The sequence below is a fragment of the Mytilus californianus genome, unplaced genomic scaffold, assembly GCF_021869535.1.
Source record: "Mytilus californianus isolate M0D057914Y unplaced genomic scaffold, xbMytCali1.0.p SCAF_7, whole genome shotgun sequence".
In the NCBI taxonomy this organism is placed as follows: domain Eukaryota; kingdom Metazoa; phylum Mollusca; class Bivalvia; order Mytilida; family Mytilidae; genus Mytilus; species Mytilus californianus.
This window is the reverse complement of record NW_026262723.1, coordinates 48,490,818-48,506,952: the sequence shown is the minus strand read 5'-3', so window position 1 is coordinate 48,506,952 and position 16,135 is coordinate 48,490,818. Positions and strand designations below refer to the sequence as shown.

Sequence of the window (16,135 nt, the reverse complement as noted above, 5' to 3'; positions counted from 1 at the left end):
AGTAGTCACTGAACCATGAAAATGAGGTCAAGGACATTGGACATGTGACTGACGGAAACTTCGTAACATGAGGCATCCATATACAAAGTATGAAGCATCCAGACCTTCCACCTTCTAAAATATAAAGCTTTTAAGAAATGAGGTGATGCCGCTGCCGGATCACTATCCCTATGTCGAGCTTTCTGTGACAAAAAGGAGTTCTTAATTAAGAAATAAACTGATTCCCTGAGCGCAGCTGGATACACCCGCAGAGGTCCAACCCTGAACAGTTGGGGCAAAAATGGACACAATATTCAAGCTTGATACAGGTCTGAATTTGGATTGTAATTAAATATTTGACATATATTTTAGTTTCTGAATAAATGTAGTCAAAGAACTTGAAATCGGTTATATGAATTGAATTTATATTCAATTAAAGATTTCTTGCTGTTGTGCAATACACTGTGCTGTTGCGCAATACTTAATAAATATGTTGCCAGACTATAAACAAATAAAGTTCAATTTCTTCTCAATGTCATATTTGAAATTTATGAAAATCAATAGGGAGATTACATCAATAGCTATAAATAATTCACCAAAGTTTCATGCGAACTGCTTAAAGCATTTTTGAGTTGTTGTCCAAAAACTGGAACTTCCCCCCTTTTTTAATGAATAAAACCCCATAACTCAGAAATGTAAAATCTAAAATTTATAAAATTCTAAAGGGAGCTTACGGATTGATAATTTAGTCTTAGATGCAAGATTTTTTTATCAGTTGTTAGTGGCTTTGAACTAGCTGTCAGTAAATGCGAGTACTCTCAGATCTGTACTTAGTGTCTTTTTGTTGTTTGGATGTACAACTACCCGGCCACGTCCACTTGTATTTGTATTTATCCATCTGATGAGTTAAGCATCTTTCAACTGATTTTTGTAGTTCTTATATTGTACTGTTACACCACTGTCCCAGGTTAGGGGGTGGGTTGGGATCCCGCTAACATGTTTAACCCCACCACTGTATGTACATGTATGTGCCTGTCCCAAGTCAGGAGCCTGTAATTCAGTGGTTGTCGTTTGTTTATGTGTTGCATATTTGTTATTCGTTCATTTTTTGTACATAAATTAGGCCGTTAGTTTTCTTGTTTGAATTGTTTTACATTGTCATTTCGAGGCCTTTTATAGCTCACTGTGCGGTATGTGCTTTGCTCATTGTTGAAGGCCGTACTGTGACCTAAAGCTGTTAATTTCTGTGTCATTTGGTCTCTTGTGGAGAGTTGTCTCATTGGCAATCATACCACATCTTCTTTTTTATATTTACATCAACAGATATAAACAATTCACCAAAGTCAAGGCGAGACAACAAAACTTAGTTGTAAGATCTCTGAAATTTTTTACACGGTACAAGTTTTTCTAATTGTTGGAGATTGTACGGTGACAGTAACACCTGTAACTGCTTAACCCATTTCTTATGCACTTTGGTTCGATAAACTCACTGAATATCATACCACATCTCCTTATTTTTATATGCATTACAATTTACATGTGCATGTAATTGTAAATAATATTTATATATATATATCAGAACAAACTTCATTGCGTCACTTTTATTTATGCATCCTTTGGCACAATACAAGTTCTAAAATTACACAACATAAAACAACTAAATGTTATTTCAGATGAAATTTTCTTTCAGTTCCATTCATAGGATTTTTTAGAATTTTGTATGCTTTGCCAAGTCCAATAATTAGCTCTATGTGCACGTGTTAATTGGAGACTTTTCTATCCCGTATAAGAGTTTTGGAACTAATTCTGTTTCTTTTTTTGAAAAAAGTGAGCAAACAAATCTTGCACATTTAAACCTTTGTCTGCCATCACACTGTCACCTGGATCACATAATTGAACTATTCTACATCTTTCAACTATTTCACAGTCACTGGTACAACCAACATATGCATTAGAGACATAGTTGACTAAACCACCAGGTGTCCAACATACAAGTATTTTCAGTGTTTCTGTTTTTATATGATGAAAAGGTTGACTGAGCTCTAGGAGCTTTAGGTTTTATCACGGGATATTCTGTGCTGTCAATAATAATCCAAGTTGTAGGAAACTTTAATTTGAAGTTGGATGGCGAAAAATACCTGACTAAACCACTAAATAGCCAAGTGTTAGCCTCACGCCACTGTTTAGACATAAAAACAATCCATGTTTACACAATATTCTTAACACTAGTTTCAATCTAGAATCTAGACAGTTCAAAGTTGGTTGTATAATGCCTAAATTTCATCAAAGTCATAAACAAGAGTGCACACGCTGAAATGTCTCGCCTTCTTTACTAATCATTGATATTATGTTGATAGTCCTAAATATAAAGCTTTCTTACAACTGTCACATAAACTTAACATTAACCAAGAAAACTAAACATTGACCAATGAACCATGAAAATGAGGTCAAGGTCAGATGAATCATGCCAGGCAGGCATGTACAGCTAACAATTCTTCCATACAACAAATATAGTTGACCTATTGCTTATAGTTTAAGAAAAACAGACCAAAACACAAAAACTTAACACTGAGTAATGAACTGTGAAAATGAGGTCAAGGTCAAATAAAACCTGCGCGACTGACATAAAGATCATAAAATATTTCCATACACCGAATATATAGTTGACCTATTGCATATAGTATTAGAAAAAAAGACCAAAACTCAAAATCTTAACTTTGACCACTGAACCATGAAAATGAGGTCAAGGTCAAATTCCACCTGCCAGCTAGACATGTACACCTTACAATCATTCCATACACCAAATATAGTTGACCCATTGCTTAAAGTGTAAGAAAAACAGACCAAAACACAAAAACTTAACATAAGCAATGAACCTTGAAAATGAGGTCAAGGTCAAATAAAATATGCCAGACTGACATGTACATCGTAAAATATTTCCATACACCAAATATAGTTGACCTACTGCATACAGTATTAGAAAAACAAACCAAAACACAAAAACTTAACATTGAGCAATGAACCGTGAAAATGAGGTCAAGGTCAAATAAAACTTGCCAGACTGACATGAACATCGTACAATATTTCCATACACCAAATACAGTTGACCTATTGCATACAGTATTAGAAAAACAGACCAAAACACAAAAACTTAACTATGACCACTGAACCATGAAAATGAGGTCAAGGTCAGATGACACCTGCCAGTTGGACATGTACACCTTACTATCATTACATACACCAAATATAGTAGACCTATTGCTTATAGTATCTCAGATATGGACTTGACCACGAAAACTTAACCTTGTTCACTGATCCATGAAATGAGGTCGAGGTCAAGTGAAAACTATCTGACGGGCATGAGGACCTTGCAAGGTACATACATACCAAATATAGTTATCCTATTACTTATAATAAGAGAGAATTTAACATTCCAAAAAATCTGAACTTTTTTTTCAAGTAGTCACTGAACCATGAAAATGAGGTCAAGGACATTGGACATGTGACTGACGGAAACTTCGTAACATGAGGCATCTATATACAAAGTATGAAGCATCCAGGTCTTCCACCTTCTAAAATATAAAGCTTTTAAGAAGTTAGCTAACGCCGCCGCCGCCGTAGCTGCCTCTGCCGCCGGATCACTATCCCTATGTCGAGCTTTCTGCGACAAAAGTCGCAGGCTCGACAAAAAACTGATTTTCAAATGACACCCTATCAATTTGAAAATATATGTATCTCAAACAATGTGCTGCTGGACCAAGTGTGGTCAAAACAAATAAAAATTTAGTATACAACTCTAAACCGGTATAAAAATGCATGACTGTGTCACGTGTCTTCATTTCAAAATTCTCTGCTGAAAATATAGGCATTGATGGTGTTTGCGTAATTCCATCTGTGAAGCTCAACATTAGCTCGGCAGTTGGTGGTGGACAATCATAAATCCTGTCTGCAGTATGAATGACTTCTTCAGGAAAACCAACTTTACAATCAAAACTTTCCTCTAGATTTCTACTACAATATTCATCAAGTTTAGTTCTTTTGTTTTCACAGGAAACTGCCCTGATTTTTCTTTTTGCGGACGATTCAGTCTCTTGCTTGGTCCAGGAAAATAGGCTGGGAATGGCTGTAGACTTTAGTCTCTGTATGGTGGGTTTGAGCCCTGAAAAAGGTTATAAAACATTAGTTTTTTGATAATTAAATGAACTTCCATTAGCAATGCATACTTTGTACTACCTGGCAAAATATTAACTAGATTTATTCATTACAATCTGGATAAAACTATGTTAGACTGATTCAATGTACATCAAAATGCATGTTATGTAAATCCAAAGGACAAACAATGAGAGACGTATGCAACAAACATACATTGTTTGTACCTAAATAACTATAATATAGATGAGAGCATGTCATTGTTTTGTTCCTGTTGTCATTGATATTTTTCAAGAAAGTCTATGAGGCATAGCTTATGCATTCCTGTCATTACTACCATGACTACATTAGCATAATTACTGCTAAAATAATTCTCAGTCTGATATACCTCTTGTAAGAAATCATTATAATTGTAGCAAGCACCAAAAAATCTCAAACAGATCACATTGAATCGTAATCCAAAAAATTATGACGTCTTGAATTAACCACCCCCTTTTATTCTAAAACGATAATTGCGGTTGTAAACAGACTTTGGTTTATTCGCATGGCGATTACATATATAACTATATATTTTAAAAAGAAAATAGAGTTTTACCATGAATAGTTTCCTGCACGTAGTCTTTTTCAGTAAAATGTGCCTTGCAAACAACAGCTGATTGAGATGGACTCCACGATTTCATCGTGTTCTCGTCCAATCTGCGTATGGGCCATGGCGTTGATCCAACTTTTCCTTCTATCTAAGTCATTTGGAAATGTATGTCCTCCTCTTAAATGACATCCAGGTACACAACAACAAGTACTTGGCATCGTTAATTAAAAATGCAACTGTAATAGTTGCACAGTGCAGAAACCGGAAGTTGAAGAACAGGATCGGCTACCACGGCACCACCTATTCAGGAACGATAATTTGCTACTTTATATAACTGCGAAATAACAATAACGTTAGACGGGTTCGCGTGCATAAACAGAAATGCGCTTTAAATTGTATAATATAATTCATGTTCAGTCGACCTTTAATTATTATATCAACGACTGAAATGATTTATAAACATCTAGATTGCGATAACACTCGAAATTAACCCCACCTCTTTCCACACGGAATTCAAATAATTCTAGTTTGTCAATCGGTTGACTGCTTATAATGTAAAATACAAATATATCAAAAGTTTTTAAAACTAACAAAACACAATGATCGTTTCTCTATTTCCCAATGTAAATGAAATGAAACAAAAAACATTTTATATCACAATGAGAAGAGGAGAGAATCAACATTTTCCGGATCTACTTGGAGCCTAATGACCCCCCACGTAGATAAGTTGGATATCGCGGAAAGAAAGATTAACACGGCAACCAGAAAGGCATTAAAGCACTGCCTTTAAAAAATGTAATCAGTCATTTGATCAGATTTGGTGTTTCACAATGCTGCATTGTGTTTTGTTTTAACTAAAAGGTCCTTAAAACATTAATGTGATGGATAAACTTAAACAGAGGAGACAGATTTTTAAAAGCAAATTGCTTGTTTCTGAATCCTTAATATTTATTTCATTTGTATAATATGGTTTAATGTTGATTTATCTGAATAAATATTGTTTAAACTAAACTTAAACAGTTTTTTTCTAAAAGACGGCACTGTCTTCCTTTCAAAGACATTCTTTTGAAATATCTATAAAGTATGGATTTACCTTACACCTTTCCCGTATTTGTTTGTTTCTTTTCCAATTGTATTTTGTGTGTGATGATTTTGGGTTATTTTAACACTCTTGAATTATTCTAGACTCATTTACGAGCATTTTCAACTTCTACTTGATAATGGAAAATAAGATTTTCCATGAAAATACCACCAACAATCACAATTTGAAATTACAGGAGTTTCATTAGATGTTTTCAACAAGTGACAAAAAGTTTTTTTCCTGAATTTGTGTGGTGAAAAAGGGTGTGCAGACAATGTACTCATATGGATTAAACACGACCAAATATGGTTACTATTGTGAAATACTGTAAATTCAGGAAATTTAGTAAGCATTTATTATTGCTCTTGTTGAGCTATGTAAAATAACATGAGACAAATAATTGCGATGAGGAAATGCTGCAGACAAATTATGCTATGATTATTAAATTTGAGTTTTTGTTTTTGCAACCTCTCCTATTGCAATTTTCACAATAATAAAAACATCGCAAAAATTTCTGGATTTATAGTAGTTAGATTACAAAGGCACTCAAATTTGAAGAAATTCAAAATTTACCTCTTCAACATAAATACGTGATACAATAGTATTAATATTCTTCTTCTTCTTTGTTGTTTGTGAACTTTCTCCTGTGGCTAGAACAGCTTCTCTATGTTGTCTTTGCTTAATGGTCTTCAAATCACTAAAAAAAAAGTCATGAAAGAAACCATTGACAGTTATATTTTAGCATGCCAGACATGCATTTTGTTTACATGTTTTATAGGTGTAGCTTGAATAAAAAAAGTTGGTAATAACAGAATTGCATTTTGAATTTGCCGTTTTCTTAGAGGAAAATCTAGCATTTTAGACATTAGAAGTCCAGATCTCCTGGAAGTGGAATACGTATGAAAATGGGTCATATGATGAAATCCCGTATTATTTGATGACCTGGGCATGTATTGAAAAAATTTGGATGTGACTAGAAAAAATTAGGTCAGTTGAGTATGAAGTGTAATATAACAATAAAAATTTCCCCTATGAAAAAGTTCCAGATATAAAAACTATAATCATGAATAGAAGTGTAGTGGGATGTACATCAGAAAATCGATAACAAAACCAGAAAAGACATCTACAGTCAACTTAAGATCTCGAGCAAAACACTTGTATCTTTACCATATATATCAAGCACAGCCCACTACTCCTTCTGTCCTTACAACATTGTCCTGACTTTATTATTTCCTCCTATTGAAAATATAAAGTCTTTATATATGCAAAAGTTTTCAGAATCTCCAGATTTCATTTTATTTAATCTGCCATATGCATGATGTTTGTGGTTATTTGAAAACCATTAAATCCTTTATTTCCTTTAAGAAATATGTTTCAGATTTTGGTCATACCATATCAAATGAATATATATACCTTTTGAGGAGTATTTAAAAACAAAAATTTAGGAACAGATTTGGCATCCCTTAAAAAAAAACACTTTCAAAATAAATAAACTATACTTAAATTTTACCGGAAATATTTTTCCAAACCAATGACAGCAGGTGTGATGGAAATTCTTGGTTGCCGCTGTTGTACAATCTGTATATACTGTAGTAAAGTTGTCTTCCCTTCAAATCCATCCTTAAATAAAAATATATGACATGTAAGAATTAATTCATTTGTAAATATTTGGTATTCTGAACTTTTTTAACATATTTATTCAAGAAAGTAAATTTATTTGTGGAGGGATATCTTGGAGACTTATTTCCAGTTTATTATGTCCCTTTCCAATGTGCTTTGAGATTTAATATCATTGACATTACACGCACATCTCAATTATTCCTATTTTTGTCACTAGACCTTTAGTTACCAACAATAAATCGATCACTTATTCTTATCACAAAATGTATGATACAAATCAGTTGGATTTTGTGTTGTCGATCTTTCTATATTGGCCATAACCATCTGAATGTTGAAATGTTATCTATGTATTTCTTTTCGTTTGACTTTAGGGATTTCCCCTGAGTTAAATATAGTTAAATATATTCAAAACTGGTTAGAGAGTTGTAAAACAGGTTATTGTTATTTTGGATTTAGATATATTGGTTATATATGCACATGAAATCCTTTGGCGGTTTAAAGGGTGGGGTTCCGTTATATTTTATAAAGAAATTATTGAGCTGTCAGTTTATTAAATGTGCTCACAGTAACTACAAAGTACAGCTTACTGTTTATTGTCTGTGTACATAATGTCCAATGCTGATCCAGACCACGATGTTAGGGGTACGGTAGAACCTGATGGGGCTGAAATTGATTTTTTGCAGATGGTACAGTTTCTCTTTTATCAAGAGTCTTGAACAACAAAATAGACTAACTGAAGAATAATATTATTCACATTTTGTCAGTCAGTTTGCAGAAAGGAGGAAGTTTCTGGTGGTGTTACAGAATTCACTTTCAAGCACAAAGGCATGACCAAAATAGACAATGACATCAAATTAACTTCATTGGAGGCTGTCTCTAATCTGATTACCGAAGAGAAGGAAGCATTAAACTATAAGCATGACTGGGATACAGTGCAGAAGTACTTGGATAGTGTGAAGGCCAATAATACAGATGATGCTGTTAATTTACTAACTGCCATTGCAAGGGCTTTCAGTAAAAAGAAATTTAAGTCCAAGGACAACATGACGTCCATTTTTCAGTAATCAGCAGTAAATAAAGTTCAGTATATTTATGATTTTATTGAGAATTATGAAACATATTATAATATTGTAAAAATGTTCTTAGGATTGTACAAAAACAAAAACGAAGCATGAAATTATATTTGCAAGTTGCAGTATAATAATGTGTGCACATTATGTTTAATTAGTTATCTGTGTTAGAAGTATGAATAACCAGGAATGATTATACTGTGCAGACGAGCTAACATTTACTTCATTTGAACTCTGGAGGATAGTTGTCTCATTGGCAATCATACCACATCTCCTTATTCTATATTAGTAAAATAATTGGTTATGATGATCGAGATATAAATATTAATAATAATATTAATAACAAATATATTGTTTGTAACTCTTGTTAATATAATCAATCATACACTTGAAATGTTTTAGGCCAAAGTAATTTAAAAGTACCAACTTGGAAGAATATGTATAATATGCATAATTTTAATTCATGTGATTCTAAAAGGATCGGTTTTATCAAGTCAATTTGAGATAATATAGGTTTAAGCTAAGTATGAAACAATCAGTGTCTTTTGACAGCTTGAGAAGCAACGGAATATAGAGAGATAGACACTTCTTTTTCAAGGTTAATTTTATTTCTTATTCAAAGAAAATTTGTGTTAATTTGAAAAACATTTGACTTCTTTAATAAACAGCTGCGCCATGAGCGCATGATACGCCCGTCGTCTTGTGTGTGAATTTTTATGCAATAAGCATAAATAGTTTCTGACATACGGCGTGACATGCGAAAACCCCCTTTTTTTTTACAAAAAACTCAATATCTCTAAAATAAAATTTTGAATCAAAACCAAAAAGTATACAGATCTTTAGATTAATATAACTAAGAAGTGTGTAAAATTTGAAGCAATAATCACAAATCGTTTTTGAGATATGGCGCGACATGTGAAAACCCCCCCTTTTAAAAAAAAAAAATCAATATCTCAAAAATAAAATTTTGAATCAAAACCAAAAAGTATACAGATCTTAAGATTGATATAACTAAGAAGTGTGTAAAATTTTAAGCAATAATCATAAATCGTTTTTGAGATACGGCGCGACATGTGAAAAACCCCTCCCCTTTTTTTACAAAATACTCAATAACTCAGAAAAAATAATTTTGAATCATCACCAAAAAGTATACAGATCTTAAAGTTAATATAACTAAGAAGTGTGTAAAGTTTTAAGCAATAATCATAAACTGTTTTTGAGATACGACGCAACATGTGAAAAACCACTCCCCCTTTTTTAACAAAATACTCAATATCTCTAAAATAAAATTTTGAATCATCACCAAAAAGTATACAGATCTTAAGATTAATATAACTAAGAAGTGTGTAAAGTTTTAAGCAATAATCATAAATTGTTTTTGAGATACGGCGCGACATGTGAAAAAAAACACACACCTGTTTTAGTTACTAAGTCCCGTAACTCAAAAAGTTTTAATCTTACTTTCACCAAAAAGTATACAGATCGTTTGACCATCATAAGAAACAACTATGTTAAGTGTCATGAAATTTGGATAAGTCATTCTCAAGTTACGGTGCGAAATGTTTACCCCGGACAGACAGACGGACAGACAGACAGACGGACGGACGCCGGACATTTGTATACCATAATACGTCCCGTCAAAAATTTGACGGGCATATAAAAAGGAGAATAAAATTCATATTACTAAACTACGATGTTTGAACATCAAATTTGCAAATAAAACTGGCAGATCGATAAAAACTCCTACGGAAGAGAAATGGTGCATGTTATGCAATGACAGATCATTCGGAAATGAATTTCACTTTTTATATATCTGTCAACACACAGATATCAAATATCACGCAGTTGACTTGAACAACAGTTAGTTTGAACTCTAGTTATGTATGTTAATCAGTGTAACTTGAGTGTCAGCTAGTTTGAACTGCATAGTTATGTACTTTAGACATTACCTCACTATATTGCTTGTTGTATTTGGTAGCTCAGTGCCACATGAAATGTTGTTAATAATTTGATATATATGGATATTATTTTTAATTTTCATTGAGTATAATTTTTATTTTATAAACTATTATGAAGCATTATAAGTAAAAATAGAGAGAAATGAAATCTGTCAATATTATAAAAATAAAAATCATAATTATTACAACTGATGTCAATTAGAAAACATGTTCCAATATTATATCATTTACACTTTATATTTAAATAATAATGTGTAATAGAAGTAGTATGAATAAGCAGGCCTGATTATAGATGTCCAGACGAGCTAGGTAAAATATTGGATTTTGATGAGTCGTAATAATTCCTTATGGGTCCATTTGCTCCTGATGTTTTTTGCAGATATAGAATTCTATCTGTATTCTTAAAAAATAACTAGAACACACCTGCGACATCCCAGGTACATGACTAAATTAAACTACCTATGCCTTATTTTTAGCCTAGATTTTTAATATCTGTATTGTCATCTGATAAATTTGTGCTGATTTTAAGGTGCACAGTTTTCTCTGCTTTCAAAATCTTTGTTTGAACCTGTCCTTGTTTTCTTACTACAATAAACTAACTATAAACTAAATTCAATTTTTTAACTAATTAACCAAAATTAATAGTTGTATTGAGTTAGAAGAAAACAGACTTGTTAAATAGTGTAACATAGTGTAACATATAAAACAACTACTGGAAGAATTCCAGGTTCTCCTGATAGAGGAGGGATTTACAGAAGGTAACTGTTAACTACAACTGGAAACTACAACTGACATATACTATTGGTATCGGTATCGGATTCAACCCGGAACTTGTTAATTATTGGCAATATTAATTATGTGGAAAACAAAAGGGCCTGGAATGGTGTAATTTTTAAACACCATCATTGTCCTATATTAGTTATATATAAAGTTGAATTCTTTGATTCATTGTTTTCACATCATATGTGACATGTTTTTTAATAGTTTTATATATATATATATATATATATATATAAGAAAATTAATATAAGATAATGACGGTTTCAATTCATCACTTTTACTAGCGCTTTCACTGCTTTCACAGATCTTCAGGTAATGTGACTTGTATACATAAATGTTATAAAACAATTGATTGACGTTAACAAATACAAGGGAGACTACTAATGTCATTTTAAAATTGGAATAAAGTCTTTATAATGTTTCTTAAAAATTAAAATATTATTTATCATTTAATCCCGGGTTGAGAATGTTTATGAATAATTCTTCTTTCTTCTTCCGGAGAAAATCATTTTGACGATTGACCATATACAACGGAAATATTTTAAATCGTCCATTAGATTTATCAATTAAAAGTTCCAATATTGCTGGATCATGCATATATTATTTTTAAATATTCACAAGTACTTTCATATTTTTACAACAATCTTCAGGTGAAAGGCGAAAAATTGTAACTAAGAGACTGTAGTTAAGTACGTAATGTCATTATACAATTATAAAAGGGAGATAACGAGTAAAAAACGTAAAATATGGAGAGCCAATTGTAACGCTATTGAAAACCTTGCGCATTTAAATTTGGCTTGAATTTTGTTATAAAGTATTGTTCCTTTATGGATCTCTTGATGTCAGTCTACATTTACTTTATAGAACGGGAAAACATGAATGTTTGTGATTTTCACTTCTTTTATTTTTCTTTTTATAGTCTCAACAGAAATCCAAGATTTGCCAGTTCATGTGGTTGATAGTCAGGCGGAAACCCAGTTGAAATTAAACAAAAGAAATGGAACTCTTTGTTAGAGAAGGTAAAAAAGGCCAAGTTGGTAAATTTGAATTGTTTACATCTGTTTCTATGGGCTTTAAAAGTTTAATGATGTGCCTTATTCAGGATTTTATGCATATTATGTATGTGTTTTTACTTAAATTATGGTATGGAACTTCGTAATATTTGTAAACTTTAAAATTATAGAAAAATTTTCACAAAACAGTCGATTGTAGTAGGTGCAAATACATGTGAATCTTTTTTGTGCATAAGCATAAATTCCGCTGAAAAAAATTCCAAAGAAAGATAATAGATTGATCCTTTTAAAGCATTAATTTGCATCTCTGCCTCCGGCGCAAGTTTTTTGTGAAAAAATCCCCAAAATGGGCAATAATTTCCTCAAAAAGAGAAAGTCGAGTACACCTTTTTATGTTTAGGCATGTTTGAGTTGACTATTACGTCTTGAAAACGTATAAAAAAACATATTTCATACATCATCTCGCTTCAGATTCTATTATTTTTATATATATAGGCTCTAGGTTGATATAATAACATTAAAACTTTACAGTACTAATAAATAAAATATATGGGTCAAGTGAAATACCTTTCTAATGAGTCATAACAGCAGAATAGATGTGTTCGAATTACAAATTTTTACTAAAAGTACTTGACAACAGACTTTTCAAGTGGATCTTAAAAATGCATATCTTCAAAAAAAACTTCATTTTTTGTGTGTGTTATCTAGGATAATTAGTCTTCAACCTTTGAAAATTTTTAGTCTGCCCTTCCACGAAATATTTAATTAGCATTTTTTTAAATATTTTTGAACTTTCGAAAATTCCCCCTGACAACCAATCAGATAATAGTTTTAAGTTGACCAAATGCATAAAAGTACATTAAATGATGCTAAATAGCTAGTAGATACATTGGTCTTTTAAAACACAACTGGCATATAAGGATCGTAATGATGCTATGTGGATAAATTTATCGGTTTTCAAGAGCTAAATTGACAGCGCGTCATCACTACAACGGCTTCCATTTTTACGATTATAAAAATTTGGTGGCTTAATGGGGAGATAATTTTGACGAAGTAGAATCCTGACTGTAGTTGATTGTGTATTGTAGAACCATCAAGGCCAGTACTACTATTATGAAATACCGCATTTATTTGAGAAATTTCGAATGTGGTGTGTTTCAAATGGTTTCAGTTTTTTATTGGTGGACTTATTTTTCCAAGAAATAGTGTGTCCAATTTAGAATCTTAATTTTTATTTGAAAAAAGACTATTTCCGGACATATTAGGGTATTAAAAAATTTAACTAAGCCATCTTGGCATTTGATTCAAATTGTATCTACTCCTTTCCTTTGTTTTGTCGAAGTTACTGTGAGCAACCAAATCTACATTCGAGTTTTGTCTTATTTATACGAAGGAATTTAGTAAAAAAATATATTTGAATAATTCTTATATGATTTGCATATTAGGGAATACGTTGATATGATTGGCCGAGAGGACATCTGTTAGTTGTTCTTGACGTTGTTTATTTTTCGATAGACGACGTTGACCGAACTTCTTTTTGTAACCAATGTAAACAAGATGGCGACGATAATAACTGACAATCCGGCTCGACGTTTAAATTTTATTTATTTTCACCTCGCGTTAATTGTTAAATTAAATAATAAATACAAAACATTCATTTGAATGATATTATGATTTTTTGTAGTTTATTTTTTATCAGATATCAAATTTCATGGAGTACATACTTTTGATTTAACAAATAAATATACTCATGCGCCAGATTGATTCAATGACATAATTATACAATTTATGTGTGAAAGAGGTTATGAGTGTGGAAAAATAAATTCCAATTTAAAGAATTATAAGGATTTAACACCTTTTTAAAAGAAGGAGTAGGTCCGGTAAGGGCCGATTTTGGCCTCAAATTTCAGGTTCATATGACGCAAGATTTTGGACACTTTTTAAACACTTAAGTGTCTATTTTGGTTGATTCTATTAGTTTATGTGAAAGATTTTAACTGATTTACTCATTAAAAACGCTCCGATTCAAGCTTAAATATGAAAAATCTATCAAATATGCCAACAAATGTCACTTTTCAGATGGTTTTTGCCAAAAATGAAAATGGCCACATCCGTGTTCATCCTCAACCTTTATATATGTTATGTGTTATCATGAAATACAACTTACATTTCAATATAAAGAATGAACACAAATGCGGCCACTTTCATTTAAGACGGAAACCGTCTAAAATTTAACTAAAATGCTAAAATTGTGAAGATTTCAGTAACTTAGCATGACTTAATGATATTAGTTCCCGATATATGTGCATTGTATTGTCAAAAACAGCCTATATTTATGTAGCAGACGCATTCTACTTTTTAATAAATAACTCAAAGTTTACATTTTAACAGTTTTGTAAAACTGCTTTATTTTGGGGCCAAAAAGGGGTCTTACTGGACTTACTCCTTTATTGGTGTATAAACTGGACCAAGTCACTCACAAACATATCATAAAAGTCCTTCGGACTTTTATTTGTTTGTGAGTGAATTGGTCGAGTTTATACACCAATAAATTCCTTTAAAAAGGCATTTAATCCTATAATAAATTTGTAAGAGTATAGCAAGGGAGAATTTAATTATATTTCTTTTCGTTTGACTTTATGGATTCCCCTGTGTTAAATATAGTTAAATATATTCAAAACTGGTTAGAGAAGTTGTAAAACATGTTTGGATTTAGATATATTGGTTATATATGCACGTGAAATCCTTTGGCGGTTTAAAGGGTGAGGTTCTGTTACATTTAATAAAGGAATTGTTGAGCTGTCAGTTCATCAAATGTGCTCACAGTAACTACAACAGACATGGGGGTAATTGAAATATGTAATTGTAATTGGCTGTAATTAATTACAATTTCTTAAGTAATTGAATGTAATGTGTAATTGAGCATTTTTTTCAATTACAAGTAATTGAAAGTAATGAATTACAAAGCCAAAATTGTCTGTAATTGACAATTACTTTTCAATTACAACTCAATTACATTTGAAATTTGGGATCAGAAAGATTGAATCTTGTGTTTTCTCAAAAAATTATGAAAAGCCACGACCTTAGCAAATGTAGTTAGCTGACAAATCAAAGCCTACACAGTATACATTCTGTAATTACACAACCATGGAAGATTCTTTATTTTGTAATGAATGAACAAAAAATTAAAAAGAAAAAAAAAATACTGCAGAAACATGCCATAATTTGTGTTTAAAAGAAACCATTAGTAAGTCACCGTCTTATACCTTAATTAGCTTGTTACCTACATGTATATTCAGATGGATATTGTTAGACATTGATTCAACATAATCAATTTGAAAGGTCATAAGTCAATCAATAAATATAACCTCTGGCTATTTGTTTTATCATAAACTATATAATGACTGTTTTTACAACAGTTATGTTTGCATGTTAAACAGGTGTTAAGCCAATTAGAGAGAGATAAATATACTCCTAGGTACATGATTTTTTTTTAAATTAATTAATTGTGATTAAAACTACATTATATTTTTTAAAAAGTCAGACTTTCTAAATCATTTCTTTAGGAAAAATAATTTTAATAAGTTGTGATCAAAATAAAAAAATAAAATTTTAACTATAGGGCTCTCTTCTTGTATCATTTTCAATGAAATACATTAAAACATAAAATTTCAATAGGTAATTAAACAAAATTTAATATTTTCCAAATATTGAATAAGGCTTTTTATCATTTTGCACATTAAATTAAGCCAGACATCTAGTCCTAGCGATTCCTGATAGACAAAGTATTATGAGCACTTTAGATTTATGTTTGGTTTTTCTTTATTCCTGTAACACACCATATATTTAACTTTTACTCTTCTTTGATACTGGCTGAATTTGAAAATAGTCACTGT

The 16,135-nt window shown here is 31.5% G+C and overlaps 1 protein-coding gene across 2 annotated transcripts in view; it reads right to left on the bottom strand.

The window, feature by feature from the left end:
* Positions 1-16,135, bottom strand: part of LOC127709707 (crossover junction endonuclease EME1-like) — a 79,877-nt gene that overhangs the window by 30,649 nt on the left and 33,093 nt on the right. For both annotated transcript variants that reach the window (XM_052215365.1, XM_052215367.1), the window contains exons 6-7: positions 7,309-7,418; positions 6,372-6,495 (exon numbers count right to left, since the gene is read on the bottom strand). In XM_052215365.1, the coding sequence (XP_052071325.1) occupies positions 6,372-6,495; positions 7,309-7,418 (234 nt within the window). The remainder of the gene's footprint in view (positions 1-6,371; positions 6,496-7,308; positions 7,419-16,135) is intronic.